General features: G+C 48.3%; 1 protein-coding gene and 1 pseudogene across 3 annotated transcripts; both read right to left on the minus strand.

Moving 5' to 3' along the window:
• Window positions 1–2,427: 2,427 nt before the first annotated feature.
• LOC142250730 (uncharacterized) lies at window positions 2,428–14,009 on the minus strand. 3 transcript variants are annotated; one of them, XR_012725263.1, is made up of 6 exons: window positions 13,846–14,009; window positions 6,646–6,909; window positions 5,578–5,664; window positions 5,362–5,428; window positions 5,012–5,200; window positions 2,428–2,776 (listed from the first exon to the last, which is right to left on the minus strand). XR_012725263.1 is itself a non-coding variant. In XM_075322935.1 (5 exons), the coding sequence occupies exons 1-5, from the start codon at window positions 13,976–13,978 to the stop codon at window positions 5,110–5,112; spliced, it is 642 nt and encodes a 213-aa protein (XP_075179050.1). In that variant the 5' UTR covers window positions 13,979–14,009; the 3' UTR covers window positions 4,457–5,109. The 3 variants fall into 3 exon arrangements, 1 of the variants encoding a protein (XP_075179050.1); XR_012725262.1 differs by lacking the exon at window positions 2,428–2,776 and adding an exon at window positions 4,457–4,602 and having other exon boundaries at window positions 4,638–5,200; XM_075322935.1 differs by lacking the exon at window positions 2,428–2,776 and having other exon boundaries at window positions 4,457–5,200.
• Window positions 7,280–9,948, minus strand: LOC142250890 (eukaryotic peptide chain release factor GTP-binding subunit ERF3A pseudogene; annotated as a pseudogene).
• Window positions 14,010–14,375: the final 366 nt, after the last annotated feature.

Consider the following 14,375-nt stretch of genomic DNA (forward strand, 5'->3'; position numbering starts at 1 on the left):
CAGAGCAATATAGGGTATAAGCCAAGAAGCAACCGTACAGTGCAATATAAATATATATGGTACAGGGAAAAAGTGCACCAAATAACACTGAGGCACTAGTGGGGCCAGCACTTATGTGCAGCTTACCGCCCGCATAAACGCGGGTGTGTGGTCGCCAGAGTCCCTTGTCTGAGTCCCCCAGAGCCTGTGTCCGTTCTCCAGCCAGACTGCATGCAGGAATGGCTGCCGGCGTCCTGTGGAGAGGGGCGGGCCCTGGGCGTGTTCAGACCAAGAGCGGGAAACTTGCGTCCCCACTGTGCCCAGTGAGAGGGCTGGAGTATGTAAATAAGACTCCAGCCCTCGGCGCTGACTATAGAACAGCGTCTCTCCCTTTCCCTGATTGACAGGGAGGGGGCGGGAACGAAGCGGAGCTAGGCCGCAAAAGCCGGGGACTAGATTTATGAGCGCTGCCGCCGTAAAAGCGCGGTCAGCGCGAGTCCCTGGCGCACTACAAGTCCCAGCCGCGCCGCCGCTCCCGGAGCGGCCGGCGCGGTAGTTCCCAACACCTAAAGTCACTCAGCTAAGCTGCAGTGACTAACCCGAGCGCACAGCGCTAGTGCCCCCGGCGCACTAGCACACCCAGCAAGTCTGGAGTGTGCGTGGCCTGTCTGTGCGGGGACACAGAGTACCTGAATGTTGCAGGGCCTTGTCCCTGACGGTACTCAGCTCCTCCAGCAGGTTCTCTGGGTCTGTGGATGGAGCCCGGCCTCACGGTTTGGGGGCCGGTAAGATCCCACTTCCACAGAGCCCCTTAGGGGGATGGGGAAGGAAAGCAGCATGTGGGCTCCAGCCTCCGTACCCGCAATGGGTACCTCAACCTTCACAAACCGCAAGTGGGGTGAGAAGGGAGCATGCTGGGGACCCTATATGGGCCCTCTTTTCTTCCATCCGATATAGTCAGCAGCTACTGCTGACTAAACAGTGGAGCTATGCGTGGATGTCTGACCTCCTTCGCACAAAGCTTGAAAACTGGTGAGCCAGTGATCCCACTGGGGGTGTATAGCCAGAAGGGGAGGGGCCTTACACTTTTTAGCTATACACCCAATCGTCTGGGTCTCCCAATGGAGCGCCGAAGAAATTAGGTACACTCACCTGATGGGGTTGTGCCAGTCACAACTCCCTTAAGCGCAGCGGCCCCGTAGAAACGGTGAATATATATGCAGGAGGAAAACGGGTATAAGCCGCGCTTAAAAACCACTGATGCAGAACTGATGTAATTTTTTTTTTTTTTTAAATTTTTTTATTTCAGCATTCCTGGAATGGAGTGCTGAAATAATATATATAGTTGTGTGTAGTTGCCAAGTGTTTGTGTAGGGCGCTGTAAATGTTCTGGGTATTGTCTCGGTTTGTGGAGCGCTGTGTGTCTGCAGCGGTGGGTGTGGTGCTGTGTGTTGCAGTGTGTGTGTGTTGCGCGATTTGTGCGTGTGTGTGTGTTGCGCGGTTTGTGTGTGTGTGTGTTTTTTTTTGGGGGGGGGTATGTTTTGTGTGTGTGTGTGTGTGTGTTGGAGCAGTAGTCCTGGGGTGGGGGGGGAGAGGCGTAAAATAGGAGCAGTAATCCTGGGGTGGGGGGGAGGCGTATCATAGGAGCAGTAGTCCTGGGGGGGGGGGAAGAGGCGTATAATAGGAGCAGAGCAGTAGTCCTGGGGTGGGGTGGAGTGGGGAGAGGCGTATAATAGGAGCAGTAGTCCTGGGGTGGGGTGAGGCGTATAATGGGAGCAGTAGTTCTGGGGTGGGGTGGGGGTGGGGGGGGGGGGGGGGAGAGGCGTATCATAAGAGCAGTAGTCCTGGGGGGGGGGGGGGGGGGGAGGTGTATCATAGGAGCAGTAGTTCTGGGGTAGGGGGAGAGGCGTAAAATAGGAGTTGTAGTTCTGGGGTGGGGGGGGGAGAGGAGTATAATAGGAGGTGTAGTTCTGGGGGGAGAGGAGTGTAATAGGTGCAGTAGTCCTGGGGAGGGAGAGGAGTATGGATGCCCAATGTGTGCAGGGCCGAGCGGCCAATGCGACAGTTGTCACTGTAATGATGTCATTTTGGAGCAAGACAGACAGAATAAGGAATATAATATAAAATTATATATATATATATATATATATATATATATATATATATATATTATATAAAATCTGAGGTCCTGGGTTCAAATCCCACCAAGGACACCATCTGCAAGGAGTTTATGTTCTCCCCGTGTTTGCGTCTGTTTCCTCCGGGTTCTCCGGTTTCCTCCCACACTCCAAAGACATACAGATAGGGACTCTAGATTGTGAGCCCCAATGGGGACAGTGTTCCTAATGTATGTAAAGCGCTGTGGAATTAATGGCGCTATATAAATGAATAAAATATATATATAATATATATACACACGCACACATATACACACAGAACCACACCAAACATTTTATAATCATTTTAATAAAGTAGTTTAAATTTCCAGCAGTGATACAAGATACAAAAATAAATAAGATATTAAGAGCAGTGTTCTCCAAAACTTGTGGCTCTACAGCGGGTACAAATTCCAGCATCCAAGGATAGTCTTCGCTTGGGGGAAAGTAGCGCAACAAGAGGAAGAAAGGCACAAGATGGGGTGCAACATCCAGAGAGGAGAGATGTAGTGATCAAGTAATGTCAGGTACAAAGTGCTAAGAGACATGTAGCTGGTGTTAGAGAACTACAAGCCCCAGCATGTCCTACATGTAGTTTCCTGCAATGCAACTACAGTGCTGCAAAATGTGCATCAGACCACCTAAAAAAAAATACCTATAAATGGAACCGGTCACCAGTTTTTTTCAGTATTGACCCAAAAGTCTCACCTTCTGCAGCTCCTGGGCCGCATTTTATTTACAGTGGGGGGGGGGGGGGTCGAGTATTTCCTCATCACCAATTGTGCAAGGTCACCCGCTTATAAAGATGAGAAAGGCCTGTAATAGGTGACCACAACCACAACTATGAGAGACAAAATGAGAAAACAAATCCAGAAAATCACCGCGTCTGATTTGGCAAGAATTTTATTTGCAAGTTATGGTGGAAAATAAGTAGTCACCTAAAACCATGCAAGATTTCTGGCTCTCACAGACCTGTAACTTCTTCTTAAAGAGGCTCCTCTGTCCCCCCACTCATTACCTGTAGTAATGGCACTCTGTCCCCCACTCATTACCTGTAGTAATGGCACTCTGTCCCCCACTCATTACCTGCAGTTAATGGCACTCTGTCCCCCACTCATTACCTGCAGTTAATGGCACTCTGTCCCCCACTCATTACCTGTAGTAATGGCACTCTGTCCCCCACTCATTACCTGTAGTAATGGCACTCTGTCCCCCACTCATTACCTGTAGTAATGGCACTCTGTCCCCCACTCATTACCTGTAGTAATGGCACTCTGTCCCCCACTCATTACCTGTAGTAATGGCACTCTGTCCCCCACTCATTACCTGTAGTTAATGGCACTCTGTCCCCCACTCATTACCTGTAGTTAATGGCACTCTGTCCCCCACTCATTACCTGTAGTTAATGGCACTCTGTCCCCCACTCATTACCTGTAGTAATGGCACTCTGTCCCCCACTCATTACCTGTAGTAATGGCACTCTGTCCCCCACTCATTACCTGTAGTAATGGCACTCTGTCCCCCACTCATTACCTGTAGTAATGGCACTCTGTCCCCCACTCATTACCTGTAGTAATGGCACTCTGTCCCCCACTCATTACCTGTAGTAATGGCACTCTGTCCCCCACTCATTACCTGCAGTTAATGGCACTCTGTCCCCCACTCATTACCTGTAGTAATGGCACTCTGTCCCCCACTCATTACCTGTAGTTAATGGCACTCTGTCCCCCACTCATTACCTGTAGTTAATGGCACTCTGTCCCCCACTCATTACCTGTAGTAATGGCACTCTGTCCCCCACTCATTACCTGTAGTTAATGGCACTCTGTCCCCCACTCATTACCTGTAGTTAATGGCACTCTGTCCCCCACTCATTACCTGTAGTAATGGCACTCTGTCCCCCCACTCATTACCTGTAGTAATGGCACTCTGTCCCCCACTCATTACCTGTAGTTAATGGCACTCTGTCCCCCACTCATTACCTGTAGTAATGGCACTCTGTCCCCCACTCATTACCTGTAGTTAATGGCACTCTGTCCCCCACTCATTACCTGTAGTTAATGGCACTCTGTCCCCCACTCATTACCTGTAGTAATGGCACTCTGTCCCCCCACTCATTACCTGTAGTAATGGCACTCTGTCCCCCCACTCATTACCTGTAGTTAATGGCACTCTGTCCCCCCACTCATTACCTGTAGTTAATGGCACTCTGTCCCCCACTCATTACCTGTAGTAATGGCACTCTGTCCCCCACTCATTACCTGTAGTTAATGGCACTCTGTCCCCCACTCATTACCTGTAGTAATGGCACTCTGTCCCCCACTCATTACCTGTAGTTAATGGCACTCTGTCCCCCACTCATTACCTGTAGTAATGGCACTCTGTCCCCCACTCATTACCTGTAGTAATGGCACTCTGTCCCCCACTCATTACCTGTAGTAATGGCACTCTGTCCCCCACTCATTACCTGTAGTTAATGGCACTCTGTCCCCCGCTCATTACCTGTAGTTAATGGCAGCTGTTTGAACTTGTTAACAGTATTTATGAGGTCTGCAAGGGGAGTCAGGGAACAAGGCGCACCTTCATAGAAAGCTGCCTAAGAACTGCAGAAGGCGAGACTTTTGGTTCAATACTGAAAAAACTAATGACAGGTTCTCTTTAATGCTCTGACCATAAAGTGACATCCATGAGGCTGCAAAAAAAAAAAAAAAAAAAAAAATGGAGAAAGGGGAAACTTAATGAAGTCCAAATTTTAAGACACAAAAGTGGAAAGTAAACTACAGTATTGTGAGAAGAGCTTATTGCAATGGGCTGAAGGTGCATAGAAATATTTTAGCTAAAATATATATATAAATATATATAATATATACACACACAGTATATTTATAAAAAAAGTCCTTCCACTTGATAAAAAATAAAATATTGCTTTGATCTGTGGATGGATGCAAGTCCGAAGCCTCAGCCAGGAGCGGCTTCATAGGTCTGAGGACGTGCCGAGGTCTTTGGGATTCTCCGGGGATGATGAATGGTGGAGGATTATGCTTTGGTAGCGGCAAAAAAAGCGTCTGAAATAGAAGGTGTAAAAAGAAACAAAATCATCATATCACGTAATGGAGTGTACGGGGGGGCCGGGGGGGGGGAATTTACTAAGAAATAATATCACAGCCCCTGACAATATTATGTAGAGACCCCACAATGCAATTACTTAAAAAATATATTGGAATACCGATTAAGTAGGAGCACAAGGAGAAAGAGAACCGGAACAGCAGCTGCAACAGCGCAGATACGAGAGCCTAAAGAAAGAAAAAACGCTTAGTCCAGACGTATCCCCGCACAGAACAGAGCCAATCTGCAAGTAATACTTTACAAAAATAATACTTAATTAAAAACAGTGATGACTGGAGACAAGTCCTGACATAGAATATAGAGTGAATAGACCTACGTTTGTAGCCTTCGGCATCGGGCAGACTGGACTGTGGCGCTGCCGGGACAGAGGTGGTGCTTGTTGGGACCGGCGTGGTTGATGCATCTAAAATGAGAAGTTAGCAAAGTTTTATCCAGAATTAAGTTATAAATTTGGCACCATTCTGGATCAACAGATTTAGGCTATGTGCGCACGCTGCGATCTGTAAACTGCAGAAAAAAAAAAACCGCACCCTCTGGCAGACTGGACGACTGTTAATGCGTTTGTAAAACAAAAAAAAACAAAAAAATACATCCAAAACGCATGTATTTTGGATGCATTTTTGACAGTGCAGTCCCACAGCAATCCAGCTCTGCTACATGCCCGCTGACCACAGACAGAGTCGCGCGATGAGAATGAACTCGGATGAACTTCACCCGACTTCATTGTCATCCCGCTGCTGTCTATGTCGCGTCCTGATTAGCGGTCACCCGTGAAGGACTCACCGGTGACCGCTAATCCCCTGAGTGACTGAAGTGAGCAGCGTGATCAGCGGTGCCGTCACTCAGGTGACCCGCGGCCGCAGCTGGAGTCCTCCACCTGAGAGCGGTGGCCGCGAGTAACCTGAGTGATGTCATCGCTGATTGTGCGGCTCACTTCAGTTGCTGCGTGGAGCTGATAGAGAGCGGTCGTGGTCTGTGGCCGCTCTCTGTCAGCTTCATGTAGCAGAGCTGAAAGCGTCGTTGGACCTCTGTGGATTACGTCGGACCTGGAGGGGTGTTTGGGGATTAATAAAATGGTGAAAGAGGGTGTTTTGTCTTTTATTCCTAAAGAATTTTTTTCTGTTGTATGTATTTATTTTTTCAACTTATAGGTTAATCATGGAAGGCACAGCGCTAACGCGGAAAAAAATGCGACGTGCGCACACAGCATTATTTTGGGTCAGGATTGCTCCGGTGTACAGATTACGTGCCGGCCAAGACATGTGAATGTGATTGGTGCTGAACCTGTAACAAAAATCTGTAAGATCTGAGCATCTATAGAATAGGAAAGGATCAGGAGGACGTGGGGCCCCGGATTGTTCCGATTTAACCCCTCGCTGGTTACCTGCGGTGCAGATATAAGTGATGGGCAGTTCCGTTCTCCATCCGCTGTTGTCAATCTCCGTCACCGTGCAGTCTGACAGAATCTCATCTCTCCAGGTGACGCAGCGCTGAGCCTTATCATAGGAGATGTTACGACCAAAGAAATCGCCATTTTCGCGCAAGTCCACAGCCTGGTGTCCGCATACGATGTTCAGACGGTGGAATTTCTCCTTCTTGTAATCCTTCAGACATATTGTGTCCTGCCGGCAGGAGAGCGGCGCCCCACCTAGGAGAGAGAAGGAATACGATATCAGTGCTGCGCCGCTGCCACCTCATCACACTTAGATCTCAGCGCCAGGGTGTAATGATATCCACGTGCGAGGATATGGGATAATCTGATATTGGAAGCACCAAGGTCCTTCGTGTACTATTCATGTCAGCGCGGCTCTCGCACCCCATTAACACCTAGCAGAAAAATTCAACGACTTTCAGATCTGAAAACTGTCAGAATATTCATCAGTTCGTACCAAAATATCCTACATCAGCGGCGGCTGGAGCTCACGATCTGCCGCACATATGATCTTTGTTGGCTGTGTTATACAGCCAGCGCCTGACAAAAAAGCAGCGATCAGGGTCGTTTTCTGCTTTAATTTTGATTAAAAGGGAACAGAGCTTGTCAATGGGCCGAAAATAAGAAGCCGATATGAAGTGGCTTCCATAGAGTCTATATACTCACAGTATTGTGCAGGGTCAAGAGGAAAGCGACCATCCTTTTTTGGAACCCATTTTAAGATCTTTCCGATTGCAATGGTCTTACCTTCATCTTGCAAGGTTAAATCAGTCCATTGGAGGGAAATCTTTGAATGTTTCAAGGCAGATTGCTCGCTTAAGGACAGCGGGAACTATGTAGACTTGCTCTTGTTTAACAAAAGTAGGGTCATGTCTGCCTTTTTCCCCCCTGAGTTTTTGGCTACCAAGCAGATTAGGGTGATAATTTCAACTTTTGCAATACATGTATTATTAAATGCACAGCATTGTAACCAGGACAGATGAATGATTTGTGCTCAATCACAATCTGGGCATCAAAGGTGCGTTCAGAGTGACAAAGGTTGTTTGGGTTGCAAAGGATAAATCCCAGAAGAATTTCCCAATCTTCTGTTCCTTTCAGTCTGAGCTTCAGATTTTCCTCCTCTTCTGTTCCTTTCAGTCTGAGCTTCACATTTTCCTCCTCGTCTGTTCCTTTCAGTCTGAGCTTCACAATTTCCTCCTCTTCTGTTCCTTTCAGTCTGAGCTTCACATTTTCCTTCTGTTCCTTTCAGTCAGAGCTTCACATTTTCCTCCTCGTCTGTTCCTTTCAGTCTGAGCTTCACATTTTCCTCCTCTGCTGTTCCTTTCAGTCTGAGCTTCAGAATTCCCCCCCCACCCTCTTCTGTTCCTTTCAGTCTGAGCTTCACATTTTCCTCCTCTTCTGTCCTTTCAGTCTGAGCTTCACATTTTCCATCTATTCCTTTCAGTCTGAGCTTCAGATTTCCCCCCTCTTCTGTTCCTTTCAGTCTGAGCTTCACATTTTCCTCCTCTTCTGTCCTTTCAGTCTGAGCTTCACATTTTCCATCTATTCCTTTCAGTCTGAGCTTCAGATTTCCCCCCTCTTCTGTTCCTTTCAGTCTGAGCTTCACATTTTCCATCTATTCCTTTCAGTCTGAGCTTTAGATTTCCCCCCTCTTCCGTTCCTTTCAGTCTGAGCTTCAGAATTCCCCCCCCCCACCCTCTTCTGTTCCTTTCAGTCTGAGCTTCACATTTTCCTCCTCTTCTGTCCTTTCAGTCTGAGCTTCACGTTTTTCTCCTCTTCTGTTCCTTTCAGTCTGAGCTTCACGTTTTTCTCCTCTTCTGTTCCTTTCAGTCTGAGCTTCACATTTTCCTCCTCGTCTGTTCCTTTCAGTCTGAGCTTCACATTTTCCTCCTCTTCTGTCCTTTCAGTCTGAGCTTCACATTTTCCTTCTATTCCTTTCAGTCTGAGCTTTAGATTTCCCCCCTCTTCTGTTCCTTTCAGTCTGAGCTTCAGAATTCCCCCCCCACCCTCTTCTGTTCCTTTCAGTCTGAGCTTCAGATTTTCTCTTCTGTTCCTTTCAGTCTGAGCTTCAGATTTTCCTACTCTTCTGTTCCTTTCAGTCTGAGCTTCACATTTTCCTCCTCGTCTGTTCCTTTCAGTCTGAGCTTTAGATTTCCCCCCTCTTCTGTTCCTTTCAGTCTGAGCTTCACATTTTCCTCCTCTTCTGTTCCTTTCAGTCTGAGCTTCAGAATTCCCCCCCCCACCCTCTTCTGTTCCTTTCAGTCTGAGCTTCAGATTTTCCTCCTCGTCTGTTCCTTTCAGTCTGAGCTTCAGATTTTGCACCTGGTGGCACCAGCTCAGTCTCGACTTCATCGGAGCAGAAGCTTAGAACTTCAACATTGTGCTTCTTGTTTGGCATTATGACAAGCTGTTGTCCTTTGCCTATTGAGCCGGATTCTGGTTTTCCTAGAACCACTGCCCCATGTCCTTGTATTTGTCCACATCAAATTCTCCTTTTTGTGCAGATATTTCCACAACAACCAAATCTGCTTGTGAGGCACCCCGAATCATGTTGGGTCCAAAGCTCTTGTAGGCGGGGGCACCAAGGCTAGGGAACTGTTTCTTCTCTGTTGGAAAGTAGGCACGACCAAATTCTATTGTTTTACTATTGTCTCATTCCTCCTGGTGTCTCAAGCCCATGAGAGGTAGCAGGTTTCTCTGTTAATTCTCTTTTGCTTCCCTTTCGTATTTCTCAAGTGTTCTTTTGTCCACCATACCAGTTAAATACATAATCTGCCCACCAATTGTTGATTTTACAGCATCTACGTGTCCGATGAACACTACATTAACACCCTCTTTTTTGAGTCCATCTGGTGGTGCAACAGCAGTTTTCAGTTTTCGAACGTCTTCAGAGGAGGCCCATCTCCCGAGAAGCCGCCTCCGGGCTCTGCTTCGCTCATCTTTGTGGTCCCAGGACTCTTCAGGAGACCTTTGTGTCTCTCCATTTTCTACAGTGGGTTCGGAAACCTTCATGCCCACAACAGCATTTGAGCCTTCTGAAGACCAGGATTTTTCGTCTTGTGCAGAATTGTCTGCTGTATCCTCCAGTCGCGCTGCTGATCTTAATTAGGAAGGAAGGAACTCGGCAGCGTTGACGTTAGGGATGAATGGTTTCACGTTGACGTTGAGCCGGGCCGGGGCTGAGTTGAGCTGGGCCTCTGGGGCGTCAATGTCCGCTTGCTCTCAGGAATCCAGCGCTGAGTCTCTGGGGTCCATGATTTCCAGGTATGTGTGGTGACGAGGGGGTGGTATAATGACAGCGGGTCGGGGATGTGCGCTACCAACAACCCGAGGCAGGAGACCCAGCCAAACCCGCTAGTGACGGCGGGGATAACCCGACTTAGCACTCATTTAACGGCTCCTCGTGTGTTGCAGCAACGTCACTGACATAAGCTGGCGTCCCCTGTTCATTACAACCCCGCATTGTTTCACAAGAAAACGTACAAAGCTGCAATAACAGCAGTTTGAGTCAGTTTAACCCCTTTACGATCAAGGACGTACCTATACGTCCTGGATGGAAAGTAGTTCACCACCAATGATGTATAGATACGTCAGGACTATTGCGTGGGCACAGGAGCTAATGATTCCAGATAATTTTGCGGTCTAAAATTCAAATGGCGCTCCTTCCCTTCCGAACCCTGCCATGCGCCCAAAACAGTAGATTTCCACCACACACGGGGCATCAATGTTCTCAACAGTTCTCAACAATTTTGTTGTGCAGTTTCTCCTGTTAAAGGCCCAGTCACACGCTACGATATATCTAACGATATGTCGTCGGGGGTCACAGAATTTGTGACGCACATCTGGCATCGTTAGAGATGTCGTAGCGTGTGACACCTCCGAACGACTGTTGACGAGCAAAAATACTCTCCTTATAGTTGCTCGTTGACACGCCGTTCATTTTCATAATGTCGTTCCTCCTTCTGCGCTCCGGTTGTTAGTCTTTCCTGAGGCAGCACACATTGCTCCGTGTGACACCCCGGGAACGACGAACACAGCTTACCTGCGTCCCGCCGGCAATGAGGAAGGAAGGAGGTGGGCGGGATGTTTACGTTCCGCTCATCTCCGCCCCTATTGGGCGGCCGCTGTGTAACGTCGCTGTGACGCCGAACGTCCCACCCCCTTCAGGAAGTGGATGTTCGCCGCCCACAGCGAGGTCATCCGGGAGGTAAGTCCATGTGACAGGGGGTTAACGACTTTGTGCGCCACGGGCCCGTGACATACAAACAACGGGGGCGGGTGCGACGATAGATCGTAGCGTGTAGTGCCGCCTTTGGGCCCCGTCACACACAAATAAATCTTTGGCAGATCTGTGGTTGCAGTGAAATTATGGACATATTGTTCCATTTATACACAGCCACAAACCTGCCACTGATTGTCCACAATTTCACTGCAACCACAGGTCTGCCGCAGATTTATCTCTGTGTGTAACAGGGCCTTTACTCTTGTGAAAATGCAAAATTTCAGGCTAAAGTAACATTTTTGTGGGAAAAAGTTAAAATTTTAGTTTTTTCCTACCACATTGCTTTGGTTCCTATGAAGCACCTAAGGGTTCATAAACTTCTTGCATGGGGTTTTGAGCAGTGTGAGGGGTGCAGTGTTTAGAATGGGGTCACTTTTGGGTATTTTCTGTCACCTAGGCCTCTCAAAGGCACTTCAAATGTGATGTGGTCCCTAAAAACATTTTGTTGGGGAAAAAAAAAATGAGAAATTGCTGATTAACTTTAAAGCCTTTTAAACTTCCTAAAGAAAAAAAAAAAAAAAAGTTTCAAAAATTGCGCTGATGTAAAGTAGGAAATGTTATTAACTATTGTGTGACATGACTTTCTGGTTTAAGGGCAGAAAAATTCAAAGTTTGGAAATTGCAAAATTTTTGCCAAATTTCCAATATTTTCACAAACAAAAACATATCCTACATTTACCACTATTATAAAGTACAATATGTCACAAAAAAAAACCAAAAACCTCAAAGTGACACTGGTCAGAATTGAAAAAAAATGGCCGAGTTATGGAGATGAAAACCAGGCTGGGAGTGAAGGGGTTAAAAATAAATAAGTGTGTGTTTATTTTACTAACTGCATTAGTAATGGGGTGTCTGATGGACGCGTCTCCATTACTAACCACCGGGATTGATGCAGTTGACTATACACATCAACCCCAACTACCATTCCCCTAATTGCCAACGCACCAGAAGAGCCGAGCAAAGGGCCAGGGCCAGAATTGAAACAACTAATGTGAAAAATCAACAATGAAGTCACTGGACAAGTTCTCAAATTAAAGAACATTTCACTGGCGATGAAGGTACGGCCCCCGCATAGTCGGGTCTCGGCCCCCGCATAGTCGGGTCTCGGCCCCCGCATAGTCGGGTCTCGGCCCCCGCATAGTCGGGTCTCGGCCCCCGCATAGTCGGGTCTCGGCCCCCGCATAGTCGGGTCTCGGCCCCCGCATAGTCGGGTCTTTTCTGTAGTAACAAATGGATGCAAACACTGGACAATAAAGGAACAAGAAAAATCAATCTGTGTTGCTGGAGAAGGAGGTTATCAATACCATGGATGCCAAGAAGACAAAAATCAATTTTGGAACAAATCAAGCCAAACACGTCACTCAAAAGGAAAGATCTCCAAGCTACGACTCGTCTACACATCATACAAAGAGCAATCAGTGGAGAAATACATCATAGTCAGAATAATAGAAAAAACAAGGCGAAGAAGACGACCAGCAACCCGATGGCTTGATACTATCACAATAATGGTGGAGAAGACACTGGTGGACCTATCTAGGCTGCACAAGATAGCTATTCCTACAAAGCATCATTAAGTTGCCATGGCTCAAGATTGAGCAGAAGGACATTAAATAGTAAAAGTGTGATGCGCCACTACTGGAGTGGCTGGCATTTTTAGGCACCAAAAATCATGAACCTTCCTAGCCTGATAATACCAGCCCCCAGCTGTCTGCTTAACGTTTGATTGTTATCAAAAAGAGGGAGGATCTCATTGGGGTTTTTTTTAAATTAGTTATTTATTACGTTAAATCAGGATAAACACCATTTAGTGCCACATGAAAAGGCCCTATAGAGTGCAAGTGTATATTTAGGGGGTGTGGAACATTACTCTGGTCAACTTCTAATCTCAGCTCTCCCTCCTAGATCCACTCTACGTTAACTGCTTCCAGGACAATGTGCCGAGCATCGCACCACCAGGTCTCATAAGACCCGATGATGTCATGCTGCCAGCCAATCACAGTAATGCCAGTAATCAACATAGCTACGGCATTACCGGGTCTGGCAGACAATCTTCGCATGTTGATTGGATGACAAACGGCCGCAAAACATGCGGGAGATGACTCAATCATGGCACCTGAGTACCAGGATACTCGATCAAGTATCGAGCAGTGGCGAGTGCACTCTCACATTATAAACCACAAAGTAATGGCTGGGACAGAACAGAGTGGCTGATGTTCCTGGAGATCAGATAAGGTCAGGTGCACGCTGGACCTTGTAGCGCTGTCCCGCCTCATGTCGGGGGCACGCTGGACCTTGTAGCGCTGTCCCGCCTCATGTCGGGGGCACGCTGGACCTTGTAGCGCTGTCCCGCCTCATGTCGGGGGCACGCTGGACCATGTAGCGCTGTCCCGCCTCATGTCGGGGGCACGCTGGACCATGTAGCGCTGTCCCGCCTCATGTCGGGGGCACGCTGGACCATGTAGCGCTGTCCCGCCTCATGTCGGGGGCACGCTGGCCTTGTAGCGCTGTCCCGCCTCATGTCGGGGGCACGCTGGAGCTTAGTACCAGGGGATAGAGAAGGTGAAACAGCCAGCATGGGCGGTGCAGCATCCAGAGCAGGGCGGCCTCCATTCTCCAGGGCTGCTGTCATTCTTTACTCCTCTGGACGTCTCCAAGAATCATGGACAGCCTTTTTTACGACTGCCCTGCCCCCATGCGGGAAAAATGTTGGAGTCCATTGAAAGTTAGGGACAATGAGAAATAAATAAGTTTGCAATTCGCCCTTAAGTGCAGTGTGGGCGCACTTAGCCAAGGCCGGCCATGCCTGGGAGAAGCCGCAGACTCCGAGCACTACAAGCCCCAGCATGGCCGCCCTGTCCCTGCTGACTTACCTGCCCCCGCGGCTATCAGGACAATCAGCGCACAGACCGGCCGGAGACCGGCGCCGCCCCGGGACATGGCCGGCAGCGGGAGGACGGGACGAAGCCGGCACAAAAGTTGGCGCCGTATATTCAGAGACGTCATTCGCACGACGGAATACGGACCCGCCCCTAGAGTCACTAGTAACCATGACAACTCCTCTGGCGGAAGATGAACGGTCACGTGACCTGCAATCCTGGGGCTCAGCGACCAGAACATGACGGGAAGAGAAATCGCAGTCATAGGAAATGTCCGCACAGGAGCTGGAGGCTCCGGACCAGCCGCTGTGAAACTACAACTCCCGGCATCCCCAGGCAGGCAGCAAGTGCCCAGGCATGCTGGGAGTTGTAGTGTCTCCACACATCAGTATGCTGAGCGGACTGCCCGGTACGGAGTAAACTCAATGCTCGAGTTCTCCATTGATTTGGAATATAGATATCGTGAGACTACAACTCCCAGCATGCCCTGCCCGTCTGCAGCCTGTAAACCAATGCCTGTGGCG

The sequence above is a fragment of the Anomaloglossus baeobatrachus genome, chromosome 9 (genome assembly GCF_048569485.1).
Source record: "Anomaloglossus baeobatrachus isolate aAnoBae1 chromosome 9, aAnoBae1.hap1, whole genome shotgun sequence".
NCBI classification, from domain to species: Eukaryota; Metazoa; Chordata; class Amphibia; order Anura; family Aromobatidae; genus Anomaloglossus; species Anomaloglossus baeobatrachus.

Bases quoted from the DNA above. Each gene is read 5' to 3' on its own strand.
- LOC142250730 (XM_075322935.1), bottom strand. From the start codon at position 13,978: ATGACGTCTCTGAATATACGGCGCCAACTTTTGTGCCGGCTTCGTCCC. The intron at 5,665-6,645 runs GTAACCAGCGAG...TTCTCATTTTAG, and splicing joins CACTTATATCTGCACCGCAG to ATGCATCAACCACGCCGGTC. The intron at 5,201-5,361 runs GTATTCCAATAT...CTTCTATTTCAG, and splicing joins CTTGTGCTCCTACTTAATCG to ACGCTTTTTTTGCCGCTACC.